The 25,876-nt window shown below is 38.8% G+C and overlaps 1 protein-coding gene across 3 annotated transcripts in view; it reads left to right on the top strand.

The window, feature by feature from the left end:
* The window catches only part of dgkza (diacylglycerol kinase, zeta a), a 95,957-nt gene that overhangs the window by 48,896 nt on the left and 21,185 nt on the right, over positions 1-25,876 (top strand). For all 3 annotated transcript variants that reach the window (XM_060859198.1, XM_060859197.1, XM_060859196.1), the window contains 13 exons: positions 688-801; positions 2,743-2,883; positions 3,606-3,684; positions 3,795-3,850; positions 4,570-4,632; positions 5,553-5,626; positions 5,858-5,969; positions 6,447-6,646; positions 7,032-7,132; positions 10,822-10,901; positions 14,832-14,901; positions 18,638-18,678; positions 18,997-19,193. In XM_060859198.1, the coding sequence (XP_060715181.1) occupies positions 688-801; positions 2,743-2,883; positions 3,606-3,684; positions 3,795-3,850; positions 4,570-4,632; positions 5,553-5,626; positions 5,858-5,969; positions 6,447-6,646; positions 7,032-7,132; positions 10,822-10,901; positions 14,832-14,901; positions 18,638-18,678; positions 18,997-19,193 (1,328 nt within the window). The remainder of the gene's footprint in view (positions 1-687; positions 802-2,742; positions 2,884-3,605; positions 3,685-3,794; positions 3,851-4,569; positions 4,633-5,552; positions 5,627-5,857; positions 5,970-6,446; positions 6,647-7,031; positions 7,133-10,821; positions 10,902-14,831; positions 14,902-18,637; positions 18,679-18,996; positions 19,194-25,876) is intronic.

Genomic DNA, 25,876 nt, shown 5'->3' with positions numbered 1-25,876 from the left:
GAGTAATTAAGATTGTGGATTAAACTTGGATGGGCCTTCAGAATATCCCCATATTTCACACAGTGACATTTATCCGCATTTATCCCCTAGAGGATTCCAGAACCACACAAAATCATGAGAAAAATGACAGAGTTTAAAAACCTCTCCAGTCTCCCAGGAGGTTTCATTTTAGAGTTTGGATTTATATTGCAAATGATAACATACATGACTCTTTAAATGTCAGGCTAGGATCCTGTCCTCACAAATGATCAGTAGAACAGAATGATCACATTTCAATCTAAAAACAAAATGTACTTAAATCTACACGCACCTTTATCATGGCAGCCTTGAGGTTAGTCATTGATCAGTGTTTTTGAGCTGAATTTCTCCTCCTTGGCCAGAAGGATGAAGGCTGATGTTTCACAATTTCATGTATCTCAGTAGTCATTTGTGTGTCTCATTTCTCCAACAAAACACCCCAATTAACCCCAGACTCACAGGCTGAAAACATCAAACATCCCTTTAGAAAGTGTCCACAGAACTTCAATTCATTTATTTATTATATGACAATAATCATCATCACAAAGCAGCTTTACAGAAATTCAGATAAAGATTTAAAACCCTGATGAGCTGTAGATGTTAAGAGTGTTTAAAGCATGAGATTGTATAACAAAATGCACACAATCTTTTTTTTTTATATTATTCTAGGTTGGCTGGATCTTGTCCACTCTGGATCAGCTGCAGCTGAACCCTCAGCCTGCTGTAGCTGTACTACCTCTGGGGACTGGAAATGACCTTGCCAGAACCCTCAACTGGGGTGGGGTGAGTGAGCCTGCTGTGCCTTCTATTCAAATCCTTCTACAGATCAAACACAAACATGTATCTACTAATGAAGAATTACTAATGAACACATGATATAAAGATTGCCTGATGTCTAGAACAGGGACGGATCTTTCAGGAAGGATGGGGCAGGTCGGGTCTGGGTCTGGGTCTGGTGTGGTGCAAAAAAAATGTAGAGGAAGGAAATCAGAGGATACAAAAATGGCTGGAGGCATTAATAAAGACAAAAACTGGGGAGACATTTTTTTCATTCATCTTTATTCTGTTCATTCCTGTAGGAATGTTGCAGTCTTATGAACTGACCCTATTTTTCATCATTATCTTATACTTTACATAACTATTTTACATTTTTTATATATTTATATGTATATATATATATATATATATATATATATATATATATATATATATATATATATATATATAATCACAAATCATAAATCATATATCATGAATTAATTATCATTATTTTGAGCTATATATTACATATTAGTTTGTATATATAATATATAAATTTAGGATATGGTTTTTACATTTATAAAAGTATCCTTAAGCAGATTAAATAACGGTCTATGGATTCTGTGAATTCTTTAGAATCTGTCTTTCTTTTTATGAAGTGGTTGGAATCATTCATTCATTCATTCATTCATTCATTTTCTACCGCTTATCCGAACTACCTCGGGTCACGGGGAGCCTGTGCCTATCTCAGGCGTCATCGGGCATCAAGGCAGGATACACCCTGGACGGAGTGCCAACCCATCACAGGGCACACACACACACTCATTCACTCGGGACAATTTTCCAGACTTGCCAATCAACCTACCTTGTCTTTGGACCGGGGGAGGAAACCGGAGTACCCGGAGGAAACCCCCGAGGCACGGGGAGAACATGCAAACTCCACACACACAAGGTGGAGGCGGGAATCGAACCCCGACCCTGGAGGTGTGAGGTGAACGTGCTAACCACTAAGCCACCGTGCCCCCCCTGTGGTTGGAATCATCTAAAATAATTTTCTAAATTATTTACAAATATGGAACACAAAATTTTGGATTGCATGAGGAGGTTCTGCACTTCAGCATCGTGAAGACCAAAGCAATATCAAAGCAAGTTTCAGATCAAATACCTAAAATATATATATCGCAAAATTTGAAGTAGAATGAAGTAGTTATAAGCCAGGAGCCTGTAACTATTAGAATGGTCCAGTTAAAGCGGACCTCAGTCCAATTGAGAATGTGTGGCACTTATAACTTAAAAGTGGATACCACTTGTCTTCATCAGATCACATAGAGCTGTAGCAAGGAAGAATAGGCAAAAAATCTCAAATGTGCAAAACTCCAAGCTCAGCTCTATCTGCAGCCAAAGGTGTTTTAACCATGAAGTACTGGCTCACTGGGTGTCAATACTTATGCAACTAAAAAAATGCCTGCTTTTTAGTTTAGTTAACATTTGCCAGAGTAATGTTAGTTCAATTTTGTTTAAATCAAAAATGTTTAAAAGTACAAATTTTGTCCTATTACATTTCAGGTTGTATCTGGAAAAAGGTGTAAATACTGCAAACCATCGCATCTTAGTTACAGTGTAAATTTGTAGTTACTGTTTTTTTCCCCTCATATAATATCCCCATATATGAGTTTTGGATATTGAGCAGTTTTTGCAGAACAGAAGTAAACAGTCACCTAACAAAATCCATCATGAACATTTCTGCTCTCACTTTTATTTGCATAATGTTCTCTCTCTGAGATATTGGATACACTGTGTGAAATGTACAGGGAGCCTTTTCCAGAAGTTACCAGCAGTTTTAAATGCTAAAGTTTTAAGCTTCAGTTCAGATTACCTCAGGGGATGAATAAAGTTTTAGTTCATATAATGAAATTTAAACAAGAAGTGACAGAAGTGTGTGTGTGTGTGTGTGTGTGTATACAGGGTTACACAGATGAACCAGTGTGTAAGATCCTCTCCCATGTGGAGGACGGGAACATTGTGCAACTTGACCGCTGGAACCTGGTTGTGGAGCCAAACACAGAGGCGGGACCAGAAGAGAAAGATGAACAGGTGACGGACAAGGTACGACCCTCCCACTTCCTCACACGTGCCTAAGATTATTGAACTTTTATGTATTTATGAAATGTTGATTGATAAAAAGAAATGAGGTAACTAACAGCACCATTTGTTGTGATTAATCTTTTATTTCTTCTTAAGACTGAAGCTTGTAATAATGGATATTTAAATGTCCAATCAGAAGTAATGTAGAATCAACATGAACTTGCCACACCGATTCTCTCTCTTCTTTACCGATTCCCAGTGAAACCATCAAGGCCCTCAAACTTGTTTGTCAGCTTGAAAGGCACAGTTCTTCATCTTCTATTATTTTAATTGGGATCTGATTTTGAACTCCAATTAGCCAACGCTGTATTGCTGCTGTAATATGGATTAGTGAGGCCCTGTAGAGATAGTTTGGGTAGGATGTTTTGCATTGAGGTGATATTTCAAAGACAAATTACGTCTGTGGTAATTTAATTCGGCTTTGCACACTGCACAGATTACTTTTGTTTTCTCCCAAGTTCTGTCAAGTTCTTTTTAAACTGAAATGTTTTGCCTAAAACTCTGTACTTGTCCTTATCCGTCTTTAGCAGCTCGGTTACGCGCGTCATCCCGTGTCATAGGACAACTGTTATAGAAAGTAAACACAATGCGCTGTGTTAATTGCCTTACATAGGTTAAATGAATCTCAAATGTAAACATGTTCATTTAAGCAGTACTAATTGTTTCATTTTTATATTTCACAGCTTCCCCTAGATGTTTTTAATAACTATTTCAGCCTGGGATTTGATGCTCATGTAACTCTGGAATTTCATGAGTCTCGAGGTTTGTGGTTTTATTTGTGTCCCCGTGCTCGTGTGTCCCCGTGCGTGTGTGTCCGTGCTCGTGTGTGTCCGTGCCTGTGTGTGAAACACTGTTCTTGTGTCTTTTCCCAGAGGCAAACCCAGAAAAATTCAACAGTCGCTTCAGAAACAAGATGTTCTATGCTGGGGTGAGTGAGACAAGGGAAGATGTCACATTCACTAGTGGGCTTTTAGTCACACATCTTTGGAAACAGCAGCATTATAGAACACATACGCTGAGCAGTGGCAGATATCACATGAAGTAATCTGGTTGTATTCTTCTCAGATTATACTACAGTTCTGTTGAATTTGAGAATGTGATTGTAGTAGCATCGCTCTATTGTAATGGCCATCACAAGAAGGCTTCAGGACTTCTGCTCTTCTGTGACAAACAACAATTGTGTCTTATACTTATTAAAAAAGAGACGCTGAGGGAAAAGTTGGTGAGAGCTGTTACAATGAAATTTGCAGATTTTCATTTCAGTGAATTTGCAGATTTTCCGTGATGTGACATAACTATTTAGATATAGTAAGACATTTTATTCTTTAATTTAAAAGAATTAGGTAGATTTTGTGGTGTAAGCAAAACAAAATATGATGTTTTGTAAAAACAGTAATCATTTTTGTGTCTTTCTGGAGCACAACCCCCCCATTGTTGATTATTTTCCTACATCGCACCCTGTTGTGTTTAATTCCTTGAGGCTTACTGTGAGCAAAGCAGATTTGCAGAGTACAATACTAAGATAAATAATGTTTGAGTTTTGAGAACAATTGGAAATTGGAAGCAGGTTAGCAGAGACTGTGTGACTCTTGTTATTTTAGTCATGGCAGCGGTGCTCATGGTAAAAGTTATGCTGCTGTTTTTCAGACGGCCTTCTCAGATTTCCTCATGGGGAGTTCGAAAGATTTGGCCAAACACATCAAAGTGGTGGTGAGTGTACAAGCAGCTTTCTCTGAAAACACTGTTTATTTGTTGTGAAGTCTTAATTGGCCAGTTATGTGGGAATACATCAGGATTTGGCCACATTTGGGCAGAAAAGGTGCTGAATTATTTTTGTTGGCTGTAAGATTAGACACAGCAATCAAGAGAAACACACTGAAACCACCTGTCTAATATTGTCATGAAAGACGACACCGCCATCAGGGAATACGGTTACAATTATGGGTCAACCTGATCTGTCACAGTGTTTAGGTAGGTGGTTCATGTCAAAGTAACGTCCACATGAACATCAGAGCTCAAGGTTTCCCAGCAGAACATTACCCAGAGCATCACACTGCCTCTGCTGGCATGCCTTCTTCACATAATATATCCAGGCATTGTTTCTTCCCCAGGTAACGACACGCACGCAAAAGAAGTGTTTCCGCACGACGGAAAACAAAACACTATTTATCCGACCCGAGCAGCATCTTCCATTGTGCTTGGGCTCTTCACAGCCCCATTTAATGTTATGGCTGATTGCTGTACATCACAAAGACACTAATGCAGCATGGAGGTTATTACATTACAAGTGGTCTCCATAGGTTGCAGATTAAATTTTAAGTTTTCAAAAACATCTTGGAAATCTCAGATTGTAGTTGTGCCAAAATCTGGTTTTCAGCATAAAAGATTGGACTTTTTTTAGTTATAGGGCCAGTTTATCAGGCATGGTGGTAAAACAAATCTGATGGCAGGCATGGATTGCTCTTTTGGATAGCTAGGATGTGTCACGGCAAAAGACAAGCCGGCCTTTTACCTGATTCCTTTACTTGTGATTGAGATGCACAAAAGTTAGACAGATATTTTTGTTACACATAAATCATAACATTAGATCATAAACCTTGTGCTGACTTATGTTTGCTTTCCCCAATCAGTGTGATGGTGTAGATTTAACATCTAAGGTCCAGGAGCTGAAGCTGCAGTGTTTGGTCTTCCTCAATATACCCAGGTAAGAAGCTTTTATTCTCATCTCTCTCTCTCTCTGTCTCTCTCTGTCTCTCTCTCTCTCTCTCTCTCTCTTTCTCTCTCTCTCTCTCTCTATCTATCTATCTATCTATCTATCTACAGTATCTATCTATCTCTATCTATCTATCTATATATATATATCTATATATCTCTATATATATATATATATATATATACTGTATATATAACACATCTTTTCTGTGTGTGTATATAGATACTGTGCTGGAACGATGCCATGGGGGAACCCAAGTGAGCATCATGACTTTGAGCCTCAGCGCCATGATGACGGTTGCATAGAGGTCATCGGTTTCACCATGACATCACTGGTACTTAAAGATTCACTTAAAAATGAAACACTTAAGTCAAATCAGTAAAGCTAACCAACCCAGTTCTCAGTTGACCAATAAAAATGAATACAAGTAATAATATCACTGTGCAATAGTCTGACATTAAGTATAAAGAGAAATATAAGGTGCAGTTATTGATTTTCTTTTTTTTTTGTCTGTCTGTCTGGACATTCTTTCTGATCAACCTGCAGCCAATCAGGACAAGGAGACGTGTTGAATGTCAAATCAGAAAGATTTCTTCCTTTCAGTTCCCAACAACTGCCAACAACACAGACTTTAATACTAACTATTTTGCAAATTGAGTCAAATAATCAATTTGAGTCAAAAATGTACATAAAAAAATGTAACTATTTCAGGGTTTAGAAAGCAATGAAAGTAAACTGAAATGATTTCTTGACTCCATTGGCAAAAATGTTATTATTAAAAATGATTTTGTCAAACTTTTTGTTGTTTTAGGCAACGCTACAGGTCGGAGGTCACGGTGAGAGGCTTAATCAGTGTCATGAGGTGACCCTCACTACTTACAAATCAATCCCCATGCAGGTGGACGGAGAGCCATGCAAACTGGCGCCTTCCTCCATCCACATCTCGCTCAGAAACCAAGCCAACATGGTGCAAAAAACCAAGAGGAGGACCTCTATACCTCTGCTTAACGAGTGAGCTACACAATCACACACTCACACTCGCTCACAGTCTGTTTGGATACTTAAAAGGATACTTTTAAACTGTTTTCCCAAATTTCCATTTTTTTCTCAATCAGTGGCAAGCCTCGATAAAGGAAATTATCCTGGGGGGGCGGGGCTAATAATCTCACTGTAATGATTGTGTGGTCAGAATGACACCACCATTCTGTAGTACTGACAATTGTCAGCACACACATACAGTAATATAGTAAAATATCACTGAACACAATCAGGCTTTGATTTTTTTTACTGTGTGTCTGCTTATGTTATGGTTACTACTTTGTTTGTATTAATCAGTATTCGTGTGTGTGTGTGTGTGTGTCACTGATCAGTCGCTGTCTCTTTCTGTCTCTTTCAGTCAGCAACCGATCCCAGAAAGGTTACGGATCCGAGTGAACCGTATCAGCATGCATGCCTATGAAGATCTTCATTACCACAAAGACAAACTTAAAGAAGCTTGTAAGTGCAAACACACACACACACGCACACACATGCATGCATGCACACACACACACACATGCACACACGCACGCACACACACACACACACACACACACACACACACACACACACACACACACACACACACACACAGACATTTTCTTCAGTGCACCACATTTTTTAAACATGCCCACTTACCTACATTATCATTAGTGGGACATTAGGGGGACTACACAACTTATACTATAGGCGATTGTCCAGCATACAGTCTAGCAGCTCATGTGGAGCAGTTTTAGATATACCTTTGTTTAACCGTGTTTAATACAAAAGGTGTGTTCTCAGTGTACAAGATGAACACAGAAGATCATTAACCCAAGATGCAAGCTCTCAAAATAATTTCTAGTCCAACTACATGTCAAAAACTGAACAAAATAAGGTCATTGTAGTGCAAACAGATTTCTGAGGTTCAGACACTATACATTCCACAATCTCTGTCCATCTCCTGGTCTCTGCAGTCGATATCATACGTCACAATAGAAATGGCTCAATGACACACTGTCTGCACTTTATTTCAATTAAAATTATTCTGATCTTAGCAGGTGGTTTTTAAACTGCTTTTTGGTCTGTGGACTTTTCTCAGTTCAGTAGGGAACACTGAGGGGTTCAAATATCGATGCACCCTTCATACAAGTCCAACATCCCTAAAGCATAGTTTATGTTTAGTTGGAGATTTGAGAATGTTTAAAGTGAAAGCCTGGCATGTTTTTTTTTTCTTCAAGAACAGTAAAAGGTTCTTAGTTAGGGGGTGGAGAAGTAAACAGGAAGGGGAAATAATTGAAAGCATGTTTTATCTTCCGTTTAAATACGATTATGACAAGGTTTGGATTGAGGGGCAGTTTTGAATCATTGAATGAGGACCACCAGGCAATCATTTGTGCTTTGGAGTGTGTTTTTTTTTCCTTATACTAAATCTTGTTTTAGAGGGTGAACCCTTTTATGCTGATGGGTGAGGAGAGGGTAGGGCAAAGGAAGTACAGGGAAAGATGGATAGGATCATGGTGTCACACATAATAATGCAGTATCAAGTTACACCACCTGATACAAAAAGACAAATGCATGAAGAAATTGGACGAGTGCAAAAGTAGAACAGATGATAGTGAATATTTAGAAGAGAACATGTTAAGTAGTATTGGAGATACTAGAGAGTTCTGGGTGGAATAAACCAGTGTCTGTATACTTTAGTCCCTACCATATGTAGTTGATCAGAAAGAAAAAAATGGAATGAGTTTGTCATTGTAGTTATTAGACATGCACATCTAATAAACTGGCAGCTCACAGTACACAGTAAACCTCGGCCTGCTACACAGTCAACAAATCTGAAATTATACAAATTTGTTGAATAACTTCTGTACTTTTCTCTTTTCCGACACTAGATGTCAGGACATGACGGCATCAAACCTTTTCACATGTACACCTACCCACCCACCCACACAAACACACTCACACACGAGCTGCTTCGGTGACATCCCGTTAACGTTGATTTACAAACGGCTACAAAGCTACAACAAATCTACCACAGCACAGTATTGTGCTGAGTGTTCATAAAGATTATATCCATGTCACAGCCCGAGCTCTGAGCTCTTCTCTGTCCTGGCTTCCATTGATAATGAACATAAAACACATCTGGCTCGTCTCTGGTGCTGTCACACACTCTTCACACCTCTAATGAGCTTACACAACACTGGAAACAAGCTGATAGAGAGAGAGGGGGGGGGGGGAGAGGGATTAAAAGAAAGGGATGGAAAGTGGGGAAGGGAGACAGAGAGAGGGAGAGAATGAGGGATTGAGAAAGAGGAAAAAATAACAAGCCTGAATTAAATTAGAGCATTCCTGTTCTGATGTTGCTAAGCAACCGAACATTCCTCTGTAAAGAGCTCTCCTTCTCTCTTTTCCCTTTGATTGGGAGACTTGACGTCCTCTAAAAGCAATCTTATCATTTCACATATTAATATAATGGCTCACAATAACTAAAGACTTGGCTAAAATAAAGATCCTCCTACAGGCACATCATCATCATCATCATCATCTTCCACTACGACAACAGAAGTAAACCCAGTTAAACTCTGCTGTTACATTTACATTTGACTGGAGCTTTAATTCAGAGTGACTTACCCAGTGAGATAGATATAATCCAATACAAGAGAAGGGCTCACAGTGATAAAAGTGCGTCTTACAGCCTAGTGCACTGAGCATCGTTTCAGAATCCCAGAATCAGTCTACTGTTCACGCAACTGTCACTCAAAAATAAGTGAGAACTGTTTATCATCTGAAATGTTTCCCAAAGTGGAACCCGAACAACTTGCTGTACCTAGTGCACCAAAAAGAGAGAAGAATTCTAAAAACTTTAAAGGATAGTTTAAGGATTATTGGATCAAACGAGCATTCAGCTCCTTCCAGAAGAAACTGGAACAAGTGCAACTTCATGGAAGCAGGTTCAACATCTTTGTTAAAAATAACAGCGAGCCAAACGGGCCGTGTGTGTTAGTACTTCAGAATGCAACACGTGGAAGAATACATCGTACAGTGAGATGGGTAAAGGAAGACTGATGATCTTTAATTTATTTCTAAATTATGGCAGAATTCTGTTCATGTTCTTCAGACAAGTAGAAACAGAGCTATTTCACTTCCTGGTTCCGATGTATTCAAGATTTTTTCATAAAATCCATGTGTCAGACACCAGACTCCATAATGTCTCAGACACCAGAGCCGGTTTGTGTTCAGCCAGCTGTTGGCTTCTGGCTGGTCTCAGTTATTTTTTGTTAGGAATCTCCTTTTCGAAATGTCCCTCTGTGTCCAAATTGAGCAGTGCATTAGTTTTTAGCTAGCAGGATTTAATAACTGGCTCTTTGAAAAGAAAGATTGCTTCCATTAATCAGAAATGCAATATCTATTGATTACTATGCCGTTTCCTGGTTATGATGAGAAAACGAGCCATTATAAACTGCTTGGTAACTATAAGTGCTTTCTCCTGGCTTATTTTATTTTCTCTGAGTAGCCTGTACAAAACGATCTTAATTCTCACTGTATTTATCACAAAAATGCATTAATAAATGTCAAATCCTTTGCTTAGAGGAATTGATGCTATCGACAGCAGTAACAGGCTCTGGATGAGGAGGCCTTGTTATTTCTTTAATCCAAGATGTAGCCCCTTTAATTTCTTCAGCAGATTTGTGATTAAATTTTAATGGAATTTAAGCCCCTTAAGTAATAGGGTGTGTTTTCAGTGGTGGATAAATCAGTAGCCATGGGGCCCTGGGCAAGCAGATGTGTTTGAGCTATTAGGTAATTTGTGTGTGTTTGTGTGTGTGTTTGTGTGTGTGTTTAAATTGTATAGTGGGCAGGTAGTTTCAACAGTCAGAGATAGAAAACTATTTTATTATTATTTTTTACAGTACATTTTTATTTTTTGTGCGTCCGTAAATGTAATAGAACACATTACTCAGAAATTAATACATTGTATTAATAAACTACATTTTCGTCTAGTCAGGTTACAGGCCACCAAAACTTTTAACACTGGTTTCACACTTAGGACATGTATTAGAAAAACAACATAGAACACAAACCATTTCTCAAGCAAATGATGGAATTCTCTTTGTTTTTTCTCTTTTCTCTCTTTTGTTCTATTGCTCTCTCTCTTTATTTCTCAGCAATCCCAATGGGGATCATCGTCATCCCTGGAGACAGTGACCTGGAAACTTGTCGTGTACAGATTGAGAAACTGCAAGAGGTAAAGATACAAATTGAGAAAGCAGGAAGGAAAGTGTGGAAGCGCAGGGAAGGAGAGCGAGGAAGTGCAGGGAAGGAGAGCGAGGAAGTGCAGGGAAGGAGAGCGAGGAAGTGCAGGGAAGGAGAGCGAGGAAGTGCAGGGAAAGAGACAAGAAGCGCAGGGAAGGAGAGAGGAAGCACAGGGAAGGAGAGAGAGGAAGCACAGGGAAGGAGAGAGAGGAAGCACAGGGAAGGAGAGAGTGGAAGCGCAGGATAGAGGGAGTTCTGGGAATCTTGTTAAAAGGGAGAAAGAGAGAAAAGGGGAAGAGAGAGAAAAGAAGTAATTTAAAGAGTGAAAAGCTAAAATAGACAGGGAATTAAAGGGAAGATGAAGATGGAGAAAGAGAGCGGCCGGCGTGGAGACAATGGCAGTAAGATGAGGGAAGTACGTCTGGAGACTGAAGAAGATTATAAGAAAGAATTGCTGTGTATGATGAAAAGTAGAGAATATCAAGCAAAGAGACAATGCATTCATGAAGCATTTTTATGCTTTACTCTTATTTTGCATAGAAATGCTAGTCAGGTCTCTTAAACAAGTCCAACAATGTACTAATTATACAGAGATGCACTTTAAGGGAAGAAAGATTGGAAGGTCATTAAGTCACTATGAAGCCGTTCTATTACATTTTTTAGAAATGTAGAAATATTCCAAACCATGGCTGCCTTCCTTCTTGCACTATTCCAACTAAACAAAACAATTCATTTTAAAACGTTATTTCATTCAAAACAGTGAAATATTCCAATGTGGAGCTTTGCTTTTACAAATACTTCTGGCTCTGTTACTCACTTGTTTATTTATATTTATTTAACTGGTGTAGAATAGGTATTTTTGCTTAATAACTGATTAAGTAATAGGCACCTCAACGCTGAAGCCCACATACTTGGATGTCTCTCAAGACGCCTACAGCAAGCGGCAGCATACACCTAAAAGTTACAGCAACAGTTCATCAGTAAAGATGAGTTGAAAATACAACTACAACCTTCAACCTTTTATCCCCCGGTGGTATTCTGACTCGCCTCCTGTGCTTCCATGGTTACTGCATCCTGCACTAAACCTGCCTGTTAATTTTTACCCAGAAGCAGTCTCCTCATTGGAAAAAAATACAGTGCTAAGTTGGGTAAAATGGACAGAATTGTGTAACAATGTTCAATCAGTAACACAAAGTCGTCTTCTCTTTCCTCAGATGAAATCATGGTAGTTATTGTGTCAGGGAAAAAAGGCACGGGCCATTTTCTCTTTTAAATAGATGCTTGGACAACATTTAAAATAATCACAATAGAAGATATTGTTACAGAAACGTAGTTAAACAGTTCATTGTGTCTGAGAATGAAGCCGTTTATATAAACCTACTTTCAGGGCTGCAATTATGGAAATGTAATCAACGCCTTCTGAACAATTAGATTTGAGAATTCAACAGATAATAATTGATAGATTTGACTATATTAATTGAATCATTAGGGATATAGATGATAAATATCATACACATTTAGACTAATTAAATGACTAAGCAATCTGATTGGCAGATTGGTATTATATTTATATTAGTTTCATAAAATTGAAAACTCCATGAATCAAATTTTTTTATATTAGTGCCCATTTATTATTGGCAGCATGCGTGTAATTTTTTCACAGGGAAGACAAGCATGTTTATTTTTCAGTCTTAAACCGAGAGCATGACAGCATGACTGCGTTGCCAGCTGTTCTAAAATCATGCTCAAATGGAGTACTTGTATTTTACTTACACACACACACACACACACACACTTATTCTTGCCAGGTTTTCCCATTAATGTATCTCCTCTATAGTTCGTTGGCTCCCGTTCATACACATTTATAGCGAGAGCTCGCTCTTTTTCACTGGAAAAGCTTTTACTTTTGAGAAAAAGCAGCCAAATGTTTCCTGTTTCCTCTGCTTCCTCTTGCCTCGTTGACACACACTTTCAGAGTCTTCTTAATTGGTCATTCAGCTCTCTACGGATGTACCAGAGTTTCTTGGTTGCATTCACATATACCCCAGTGTTCCTTGCCAAGCTGAAAATCCACGTTCTGATCGTCCAAGTGTTGCTTAAAGTTACATGGAGGCACCTAATTAGTTGGAGATTCTGCTGTTGTCCAGGCAGTGATTGTTCGTATCATTAAATTCAGTGTGTCTAAAAACGAAACATGGATGGGAATGATTTAAAAGACAAACTACTTAAATAAAGCAGAAGCAGCGCTAAAGTGAAAGAAGTGCTCGAAGTGCTCTGGCACCTTTATGCATGTGAGGAGAAAAAAGACCTCGCTAATCTGCCCAGAATTCAATTATTATATATAGTAATATTAATTACAACAAGAACAGCTGATGATTAGTGATTTAATAATTTATTGTAATTTGCAAGCTTTTTTTTTCAGTTGAAAGCTAATAATAGTCCATGATTTACTCAATAATTAACATTTTTGTAACACTTTAAAAACAGTGAAATGATTAATTTTTTAGTTTATTATTTATTTATTATTAATAATTATTTTCTTTTGGAGCACTCACACACACACACACACACACACACACACAAACCCTTCCCTGCTGATGTTAATCAAGGACCCCAGGCGGTAAATAGGGTGTGAAATATGTTGCTATTAGAGGTTTCTGAAGTGCAGCTGGGTATTTATTTGATAATTCATTTTGCATACGCTCTCTCTCTCCCTGACTCTCTCTCTTTCTCTCTCTCTCTCTCTGTCTCACACACACACACACACACACACTTTCACATGAACTCTGAGCCATGTCGTGGATGTGTACATACACGTGTGAATGGCTCTAGATATAATACGTATATAATAGATCCTGTAGGCAAGAGTCCTGTAGTGTGATGTCCATGTATTTAATCAGGGATTGTGGGAATGTGTGTGTGTGTGTGTGTGTGTGTGTGTGTGTTTGTGCATTTTGGGATCTCTTGTATCCTGCAGGACTTTGTGTCATGTCACCCATCTCTCCAGCGACTGATGCTGCAGGTGGGTGAAATAGCTAGTATGTGAGACAGACCTGGAGCAATCTCAGGAACAAGCCTGGAAAACAAAAAGCCCATTATTGTTCGTACAGGGACACAGTCGACACACAAGCGACAGTTTGATTGAACACAAAGGAGCTTGTTGAAGCAGAAGATCTGCGCTCCTGACTGTGACTCTCAGGATATTTGGTGGATGTTTTCTATTCCTCTGAGTAAGAGTCTGAATTGGAAAACAGATGTTTGTCTTTCAGGAGGGAAAAAAAAAAAGCTTTTCCGTTTGGTCTCAAGCAGAGCGTAATCTCTTCCCTCATTTTTTATCCCCCTCCCCACCTCCCCTCACTTCTACCTCAGCAGCCATCCTCTGCAAGTGCTCTCACACCCACACATGAATATTTACCGTGCAAGCTGAACTTCCTGCATTTTAAATGCTTTAATTCATGTTAAAGTGTTGTAGTATTGTAGATTATCTAGATCTATTTAATATTACAACACTCAGTCCACCTGCCTTGTTCCTAAGGGCTCTTCAGATGTGATTTAATGTTGTTTGTGGGGTCAGAAATTTGCTTTGTGCAGTGTGTTATTGTGTTGTGTATTTGTTGTATCGAGGCTCGTGCATGTATTTGTGTGACGCATATCGGCAATGTGCTGGTATTGTATTTGTTATATAACATAGCTCCTGTGTTTTATGTTAAACAACCTGCTGCTGTTAGTCAAATGTCTGAACAAATCACTTTATGCTGAACAGCGGTCTGAACAATCTATTTAATCAAATCTTTTTTTAGAGATTAGTAATATACAGTAATACAGTAAAACAGTAATATACCACAAAATCGTCAGAAAACCTACAGATGATAAATCTCAATTTTCCTCTTTTTTTTCCCTCCTGTCTTCTGTTGTCTCACAGGAAGGTGATGAGACCAAATCCAAAACGCTGTCATGTCAGAGATTGTCACCAAAGTGGTGCTTTCTGGACTGTAAGTAATGCTTGGCTTCCATGCTTCAGAGTTCATTTTCCATGTTTGCTTTTTCAAAGTAGGCTACATTTTTTTTTCTTTTCTTTTTGATTATTTGGTGTGTTTTTTGTATATCTGGTGGTGATGTGTTATTCTAGGATGCAAGATTAATGTTTAATTTTTTTATTGTGGTGATGATTTATTATGATTTTTTTTCCTAGAAAAAAATTAGGTAAAGTGGTCAGTTCTGAAAGGTTAGGAGTAACATGATGTTAGCGCTCAGATCAGCGCTACAACGCAAGGATAATGAAAGCGAGAGTTATGTAAATATTACAACCCCTCTGCTTCTCCAGAGATGGTATAACATAACTTCCCTGTCTCACCATCTCAGTCTTGAAAAAACACCAAGCTTGCTCAGTGGCCCAACCATAATTAAATAAAGGTTAAGAAAGGTTCAAATTGAGGAGAGAATATTCACTGACATTTCTGCCCTAATGAGCAGGCCATTACCCAGCCAGCATTACTGCCAGAGAAGGGGAAGTTAGAGGAGGAGACAGAAGCAGAGAGGGAGACATTCTGTTTTCGTAGACTAATTAGATGTCTGACATGATGGACTCGATAGGGTGTTCTCCCCCTGCCATCTCCAGACTGGCTCTAATTCTACTCATTTCTCATGGAGCAAAAGCCATGGTCACACACACACACACACTCTCTCTCACACGCACACGTGCGTGCACACACACACAAACAGACACTCTCACACTCTCTCTCTCTCTCTCTCTCTCACTCACACACACACACACACACACACACACACTAACTACTGCATCTACAGCATGAAATAGGATTTTTCTAATTCCATGGAAACAGACCTCAGATGAACCTGACAATGTATGCTGACCAGAACCCTTTAAGCCAAAAGCAACCTGTTTTTTTTTCCAGAACCATTAGAGAAAAAACCACCCCTCTGGCCAGAACCATTAAGCCAATCTCCACCCTCCTCCTCTGACCATTATTTCCCTGTGCAACCTTTAAAGCCAACACTAACTACTACTATGCCCAAAATCATTCTGGCCAAATGAACTCTGCTGTCCTGAAATGACAGATTCTGTACCCAGAACCATAGAGCTTTATGTTGATGGAATCCTATCTCTGTAACCTAGTGAACCAATGTTGATTTATTCATCGATAGAGACTTCAAAGCACTTTTCTACGTCGCTCTGGATAAGGGCGTCTGCTAAATGCCATAAATGTAAACCACACTAACCTCTAGCTCTTCAGAAATTTTGAAATTAACTTTAACTTTTGTCCAAAGCTTCTGAGTTTCTAGAGCCAACAATATCATTCACACAGCCAACACGGTAATTAACACTGCACTACCTCAGCACCAGAAACAGAGGCTGCAGAGTCTGAATTTATAATAGACAACTTAGCTCCACAGTCCAGAATCTTTTCAGCCAACAGTATCTACATTTATACATCTAATAGATGCTTGATACCTTGTTAAGACAGGGTATAATTTGAGGGTAATTTTGCTGTGGCTGCTAGGCAATGCTGAGATTTGAACTCCCAAGTGTCTGATCGATAGCCCAAAGTCTTAAACACTGAGCTACCAGTAATGTCTCTACCTGGGTGGGTGTCTTTAAACAGAATCATACTTACCAACCTTACACAACTCCTCTGACAATTTTGAGGCTGAACTATTTCAAGAGCTGTTACAGCTAACACCAGCCTGTTCACCTGAACATTACAATCAATACTGCACAGCCTCAACCATGTCAGAGGCTACAGAGCTCCAACCTCTCTCCAGCCAGAACAAAGGCGTATCCTCTGGCCAACAACATTAATCCAACCCTCCTCTGCTATATCTTCTTGAGCCTAGTGCACACTATGTGATTTTTCCAGTACACCAACCCCCCAAACCCCACCCAGCTCGACGGCTTCTGCACCAGAGCCAGAGCTATTATACCAGAGCTATTACACGACTCTCCATTCTGCTTTCCAGAACCATTACACAAAACACAATTTTGCTCCACCAAAAATTAAATCACTGTCGATGTTGTAGCATTACTGTCAACCGCATTTAGAATCTCACATATAAAATCATGCCTGTAAATAACACCTTAATACACCAGGCACACAAGGAGCAATAATTTGATTAGATTTCATTTGAATCACAGGTGAATAGTAAGGTTATTAGAATAAAAGCTTTTATGTGTGTGTTTAAGTATCTCATGGTACTTACATGATGGTACTTACTGCTTCTAAATACATTTTTCCTTTTCTGATTAAAGTAAAAGAGACGGTCCAGTCTGGTCCACACACACACACACACACACACAAACAGAAGGTTTAAACAGGTAGTTTCTTATGCGGACCCACGAGTCCACACCCTTCTATATACAGTATAAACATGAATTTATAAGCAATGTTCCAGTATATTGCAAAACCCTTCTTTGGTTTTTGTTCTCTTTTGGTGAGAAATGGATTTGGAGCTGTGTCTTTCTATCAGTAGTCAGACTAAAAACAAATACAGTTATTCTGATTAAAAGACTGTTTCTTTAAATAAAAATGGTGCATTAACACAAACACAATAGGACAAATTTGCGTATTGCAAAATATACGAAAACAAGACCATTTTGCAAGACAATCAAGGTAAACTTCAACTAAATTTTCAAGCATTTATAATGTGAGTCAAGGCAGAATCAGAATTGCCCAATCTGCCTGATGTTGACCCTCAGGTTGGTCAAACTCTGTTGGTCAAACTGGATGTCTTAAAGAGTTAGAGACATGTACGAGCATGTGTCTAAGTTTGGAGGATGGTTGAAGGAACACCTCCTGCTCCCCTTTCCTACTCTCTACCTACTCTCTTCCTTTTGGCTTGGGGCAAATTCTGGCACTATTTTCAGAGAGCTTCCTGTCATTTTCTTTTATAGAGGGGGTTGGGGTAGAGGTCCAGACATGGTAAAGTGTGATATTTTGAAGTTTAGCTCAGGCATATGGCCATGTTTGTGCTTACAATGCCCTCTGTTTCCTGCTGATGTATCGGTCATACTAGCCGTGTGCTTTCAGATGTGGGCGGATGTTTGTGTACATGTTTTGAAAGCTGTATTAAATGGCCCATTACTACTTTTTTCCTGTTAATTACATCATCCTGACTCCCTGCAACACTTTAATAAAATCAGCGAATCCATTAATCAATCAATTATTTGAAAATGCAACATGACCTTCAGCGAGACGCATTATGCAAATGAATGAAAATCACTCTTATTAAACCAGTTTCTGTTTTAAAAAATAAATAAAGAGCCACCACATCCAGTCACGAGCTTTCTGTGGTCCTAATGGCAGGACTGTGCATTGAGCAAGCCAACCATATCCAACAGTGTCTGTGTTAGTACAGTAGGTGATTGTATGGGCCAAATTGGAGAGAGGAAATCACTATGGACATTGCAAGAACATTTTGAAAATATGTTTGTCATATAATGTACTTAGGAAATGCTACTTCTTCCATCTGTCGCACATGACTTTGCCAAATTCTAATTGCAGAAAATTAAGCGTTAACTCACTTCTCCTAGAATCATCTAAGTGCTGCACCCTTCTGCTAGAAAAATGAATACAGTATATCCAGGATGCACATTACACAGCTAATGCTTTTCAGAAATATTTGCTGTAATTAGTTAGTCAAAAGCTTATGGTGGTGGTTTGGTATGGGCTCTGTGCTTAAATCTTGTACCTGGTTTGTGTGTTGTTTTTGCAGCAACCACAGCGGATCGATTCTACAGGATCGATCGAGCGCAAGTAAGTCTTTCTTTACAGGTTTTATGTATATCCGTTGTTTTAAAAGTGGTGTATGGGGACACCTAGTCTGTGTGTAATCCCTGATTAATTTAGTTAAAGCTGTTTAAATTATAATCCACTGTTATCAAAATTAGGGTATTTATAATTCCAGTTCTTCTTATTATTACAGTTTTAATCCAAACAACTCAAAAACAAATAGCCTGTAAATAAATGTCACCTTGGACCTAATTTCCAGTGGAAGCTTTAAAAAAAAAAAGGTGCCTTATTTTGCACATGTATCCAATGTTCAAGACATACATTTCTGTGTTTGTGTGTTAGGAACATCTGCACTATGTGACTGAGATCTCTCAGGATGAGCTGTTTATTTTGGACCCCGAGCTGGTAGTCACTGAGAGTGTGAGCACGTCACCCGGCATGCCTGACTTGGTAGACTCGTCTGCAGAGATCTCTTCAGCTCAAAACAAATTTGCCTTCCCATCAACCTCCTCGTCTCCTCCTTCCTCCCCAAAACCCAGGTCAGCTGTGCATTAATTGCTCTAACTATAGCTCTAATCGTATTTTGATTTAATGAGCTGTAGTACAAGCTCTTGAGTAGTCGACACATTTATAGGCCGTTAATTAGCACATTACAACTGTAATAATTAACATTAAAGCAATAAAAATGACCTGGATGGTGTAAAATAGACTTATCCCATATCATATCCCATCGTATCTCATACACCGGTGCTGCTTCTAGGAGATTCTATAGTGATTTTAATTTAGAAGATTATATTTTCTGCAAGTTTATCATCTTTGAAACATTTCCGATAGGGTTATCAGTATGAGAAAATGACCCTGTAAGGCTCTTTTACCCCGCTTTGTCAAGCGCACTAATAATTCTGGAGCTATATATAATAGATGACAGAGACATCCAGACAGATATTGGCTGTTTGTTTGTCCACTGCTGTTTTAGGGGTGTGTTTGAAGCTGTAAAGAGAGAACAGTGGGGTAGCTGTGCTGGATTATGCTTGAAATGGAATATCTAATAAAAGCCTACATAGAACTGTATGTTAAAAAAAACAGTCAGGAGGATGTGTGTATTGTCTCCTTTGTTGATCTGTTTGAGAAAATGAGCTTGGTCTATGTACCAGATTTCAAATGGAAAGCTAAACTCATCGCTAATTTCCTCTTGAATTTAACGGGTGAAGGCAGGGTAGGTTTTATTGAACCTGCGCTTCTTTTCTCTCCCCAACGGCTCTTAATCACTGCAAAACTGCAGATGTTGCACCATAAGTCAGGATTTCCAGCCTAAGGTGCTTTATGAGGCAGAGCTGGTCAATATGTGCTGTACATTACATCATCCACCTAATGAACATCAATATGACATCATTTTCCTGGTGCGCTTTCCTCTCTTCCTCACGTTGACTGTAAAAGTGCAAAACGCGTGCACGGTTTCTCTGTAATAACAACTCTGAAACTGTGATGTGTCGAAAACTTCTGACGATGCTCACAGATTCTTTTGTTATGCTGAGGACGTAGAGAAAACAAACATTTCACGACATATGGGGTTCTTGAGCTGTTGGGAGAGCTTTAACTCACACCCATGGTAGTTATGCTGACTGTGAAAACTTGCAAAAAGTAATTCCCAGGGTTGGCAGGTTTTTTTTAACAAATTGAAACCATTCCCTGTACCTTTAATTCTTAATTTATGCCTTAACTCTCTCTAATTATTACATATTTTGTTATTAAAAAGTGGCAATAAGTAATTTCTTATTGCCACTTTTTAATAACAAAATATGGGGTGCTGGGTTTCGTGCTGCTTTTTACTCTAGGTTATCAAACTGTACTGAAGCAGGGTTAGCATGAGTTCGCGGTGTTAATCCCGTGTTACGGTGCCAGAGGTGTACATTGTGAAATGACAGTGTTAGAATGTACGGCTAGATGCTTAACAACAGACAACCGATTAGAAATCGGACATCGTGGGCTTTATGTCCACAATGTCCATGTACATGTCAATGTACATGTTTGGTGACAGTAACAGAAATCCTGCATGATCTATAACCAGTAGTTGCAGCGTTTGAGGGAAAATTAAAGAAAAATGAATGTCAACTGTAGAGAAGAGGAGACAGTTTTACTACAGTTATGTTCAGGAAAGTCTGTTCAGAAAATTACTCAGTATAAGGAACACGAAAAATGAGCCAAAGCTGGATACCAATGAACACATGGCCAACTACACATAAAACTTAATAAGGCTAAAAACGTACTGAGGTAAAAGTGTGAGACAAGACATTATGTAAAGTGGTCACATGCTGTATGTCCAATTATAGTTGAAGAGGCCATGCATTATTAATTTTCTCATGGTGTAATTGTATGCGCAAGAATCTCAGGCCTTGCGAATGTTTCTGATGTATGTACGTGTTAGCGTCTGAAATCTACACGTCGCTGTATTGCATTAGAAGATAAAGTTGCAGACCTGACGGCCTCCTTTTTAAGTGTCGGACACTTATGTGGAAGTTGTCAATCACTGACAGACAGAGATCTGTTTCAGTTTGAGTGAGTCCATGATCAGAATAAAAGCGAATGCGATCGTCCGTGATGCTGCTTTACTGCGCTGTTGCCATCTCTAGAACATGTTCTTATGTGGAGATCATGAAAAAATTAAGCCGTGATCATGATAAAACAAGAAAGGAAAAAAAAGATTTACTGTATAATGCATGACCTCTTAAGACTTCAGTAAGATTTAGAACACTCCAAGGTTAAATATTTCAAGGTTCAGATATTTTCATTGTCTAATTTTTACTGTTAGTCACTCACTAATTATAACCACAGTGTACATACAAAATTGAATATGCTCTGAGTGTGGGCATAGAAAAAATAATCCAGCCATCCTATTTCACTTGCTAAACAGATATAAATGTACAACCTTTACCATGCGTTTAAAAAAAAAAAAAGCTGCAGTATGGTTAATGTAGCCAATTTTCAAGACCTCACAACACCGGCAACACAAGAACCTCTTTGACAGTGAAAAAAGTGTTTTATTTTTGTTGTAGCTTTTGGAGGAGGGAAAAAATGCTCATGCTTTTTCAATATGCCACAGTCATAACAGTTTAGACATTTGAAATGTAATCTCAAGTGGAATTTGTATTTTCATTTCAATTTTTGGCAGCTATTGTACAAAAAGTAGTAGCTAGTAGTAGCTCACAAATGTACCACAAAATTAGTATCTGGCATGAGCCAAAACAAAAGCTGGTGCATTTTGCAACTCATTTACACGTTATGCTGATCAGTGTGATGGTGCTCTAAATGTTTCATTTGTTTCTAGTTTGGAAACTTTACCTAGTTTAGTTCTAAAGTAAAAACTGTGGGAGCTGCTGGGATTGTTGTGTCTGTGGTGAACTCGGAAATGACGCTGACTTGTTAGCTCTTGGTTGCTCAGGAGCTCTTGGTTGCACAATTCCACTCAATTACATACTGTTGTAGAAAGGACATTATTTACATTGACATTATTTCCTGTTCAGTGTCACCCAAATGAGGATGAGGTTCACTTCTGAGTCTGGTTCCTCTCAAGGTTTCTTCCTCATATCGCCTCAGGGAGATTTTCCTCACCACCGTCACCTCAGGCTTGATCATTAGGGATCAGTGTTAGAGATAAATACTAACTTAATTTTAAACTTTAAACTTCTTGTTCTGTTTCTATACTTATGTAAAACAATGTGAATTGTGAATCGTGCTATACAGATAAATTGAATTGAAATCGAGTTCAATTGAATTCAAACCGGTCAAACTTTCTGCGGATCAGGCAGGCTATAGAAGTCCCATACACCATGCAGCTGCTTTTGGTAGTAACTAGCCTGCTGAAAGGGAAATTAAATAAATCAATCAGAAGAAAATCAATCCAAAATACACTCTAGTTAATGAGGAGCTGTCTTCCTACGTGCTATAACCGCACCTTAAACTGTAGCTTGTTAGCAGTACATTATGTTTGTACATGGGGTGGAAATGAAATTGGCTTTACTACTTGGCAGAACTGATTGCCTAAATGTTTGATACGTGCAGCTTGTGGTTATCAGTTTGCAGAAAGCGTTGTCTTTGTGTTGTTTTTTTTTTTTTGGATGTTTGATTTCCTGCATGAGTACTGAAAGCCCTAAGCCTTAGTTCTGCTTCCTAGTTAATCAAAACGAAGGAGAGATTCTGTTTGTGGCTTTGCTGCCTTGATCGTGTCTGTGCCTAGCTGCACAATAGGACACATTAAATTGAGATCACATGGTTGTTAAAGCATGCCATGCTGTGTCTGTGCCTTGTGTATGTTTTTGTTGTGAAATGTTTGTTCTTCGCAGTTTACTCTTGCAGTGCGTTAAACCATGTGTGAAAATTGAACTGTCTCCAAGCTGTTTCTTCTTCTTCTTCTTCTTCTTCGGTAGATTCATTAAAACAAATATTGACTTTTTGTATTTGTTCCTTTTGCATGAAACATCATTTTTCGAGACACCCACGACGAGTTTAGTTCGGCTTTTTTCTGTGCTTATTGTTTCACCTTTTGGCTTTTCATGTCTGTTCTGCACTTTTTAGGTATCACTGTGTGTGTGTGTCTTTGTGTGTTTGTATGAGTATGAATTGTATCAGACCATCCAACTCACGCGCATACACGCGCATACACGCACACACAGAGAGAGAAAGCGAGTGAGAGAGCAAGAGAGAGCAGAAGAGTCAGAGAGAGAGGTCTGTTTTTCAGATCGTTGCGCCCTCAATCACCATGGGGGATGGAATACTAATCCCACACTGAGTCAACATACTTTTGTTCGACTCCCACACAATTGCATATGAAATTGTCAAAAAGACTAGAGGTGAGCTTAGCCTGTGGGCAAGAGTGGTACTGAGAATTATGTGAGCTAGCTTTGGTAAAACCATGTTATATACAATGTTACTGAACTATTAAACATTATTAACTGAAAGTATCTGATTTCCAAATCAAACGTTCTTAATTCAGTCCTAAACAGCGGACATCTAATGGTGCCGTATAGAGGATGTGAGGTTCACTCTTTCCCACTCAGAGACTACATTTCACCTGAGAAGGCAACACTCTCCAAATTGGCTGTCATGTGAACAACGTTTGGTGTCAAGGGAGGGAGACAGTAGGGGTGGAAAATGTTTTATGAAGAGGATAAGAGACTCACAGCACAGCACTGGTAGCCTGATGTTTGCAAATTCACAGTGCAGTTACAGCCTGTCATTTTCTGAGCACTCTATGCCTGTAGTGGCACTTCACTGGCTGATGAGAGTGTTAGGTACTCTGACCAAACAAAGAGGACTACATTAATGTTCTCTCTAAAAAAAAAAAGCATAAACTGATTTGCAGAACTGATGTGTTAAATGAAATTGTGTATATTAATGCATATTAGTTTATTATAACACCCTTCTTACATCCTCAGTTCTCTCCCTGGAATAATCTGCTGTAATGGACTCGTACATCTTCAAACACAAACACACAAAAAAAGAAAAGAAATCAATATCAAGTTTTTAATGTCACAGTGTGTGTGCAAATCGTTCAGTCTGGCTTATAACCCGCTCTCCTTTTTATCGAAAGGAAAACAGCTGAAAATATTGATTTAGAAACAGTTTCACGCAGGATTGCAAATATGTAACGCCAGACACAGAATGTCTTTTGACCCATTTGGTTTCTGCTAAAATGGTTAAAAATAAAGTTATTGGTGTTCTATCAGTGCTGTTTCCTCAGGAGCCAAGTTTTATTACTGCAACACGTTTGTGTTTATATTTATTAGATTCTAGAAAGACAAGCGGTACATATTTTCAGTATTCTTTTCATGTGAAATTACATTTACAGGCAACAATCGAATGAATGCAAACGGCGAGCTGTTGAAGTGAATTCCAGGTGCCTTTCAGTCAGTTAGTGAGGTACGTGCGCTACGATAGTGTGGGTAGATAGCAGCACATTCTCATTACAGTCAAGGCTGATGACACTTTAAATTATCCTTATATACCGTATGTGCGACGGCCTTAAAGAAAACTCATGGGGAACAGAGTGTAATTGAAACATACCATAACACAGCAACCTCCACAAGACTGTGCACTAGATGTGATGTTGGAAATGCAGCTGTGGGGATTTGTTCGTTCAGCCACACGAGCTTTAGCGATGTTAGGCACTGACGTCAGGCGAGGTGATCTGGGATTGAGGACATCTGGGGTGCATTAGTTTTTCCAGTTCATCCCAAAAGAATTCAGAGAAGTTGAGGTTCAGGCCACTTGAGTTCTTCCACATCAGTCTTAGCGCATCATGTCTAGAACCGTTTTTAGTCTCGGTTATATGAAATCTTACTTCTTCTGAATGCAAGTTGTGTACTAGACAACACTTTAAGGACGGACCACAAATGGTTGTGCTGTTTAGTTGTCCATATACATTTTGAGCTAAATATCAACACATTTAATATGTAGTTATAAATAAAAAATATCACATGGAAAATGCTACTCACTGATCAGCAGTCTCACTCGTGGCAGCCTTTGTTTTCTTATATCCTGAGGCGAAAGTCATTCACAGTGTTTGTCGAACAGAAACCTCCTTGTTTCACTTGGCTCAACTGTTCACTCGTACATCAGTGCCAACATAATCACAGAATAATTCAGTACGTTTTTTGGTCTTTTGGCTGAATATCCCATTTTACATCGCTTTCAAACACTATAACTTTGTTTCTGTCATCTCTCCAGTTGTAGTAACTGCTTTAATATCATAAGTAAACTGATAGTGGATATTTAAAACGTATTAGGTTGATTCCAATTTAATAGCAATCAGCTCATCTTCTGTGTATTCAGCGTGTTTATACATTCCACACTGGAGAAAATGACTCCTAATCTGCCTAATGCAGTCTCTGCAGAAAGTCTAAGCAAAGCTGTGAGGCTCATAAAAGCAATTTCTCTATGAATCACTGACATTATGTTTAAGTACATCAATTTGGTGAAACATTTACTGTATATAAGCAGAAAAACTCCACTCACAGCCATGCATATATTATATACTGCTCCTTCCTGACACCATTCCAATTCTCCCACAGGTTTAATTCATACCTGTAGGACGAGTGACGGTCATAATACAAGCAACATAATTTTTTTATACAAGACTTATCATGTTCTCTCTGTAAATTTAGGTATGCTTATGTATTTGTCTGTTTTTGCTTTCATGCCTGGCTTAATTCTGGTCAGATGGGGA

This window comes from Tachysurus vachellii, chromosome 23 (genome assembly GCF_030014155.1).
Source record: "Tachysurus vachellii isolate PV-2020 chromosome 23, HZAU_Pvac_v1, whole genome shotgun sequence".
Classification (NCBI taxonomy): Eukaryota; Metazoa; Chordata; class Actinopteri; order Siluriformes; family Bagridae; genus Tachysurus; species Tachysurus vachellii.
Note: the sequence above shows the minus strand (reverse complement) of the source record. Positions and strands in the feature narration are given on the sequence as shown.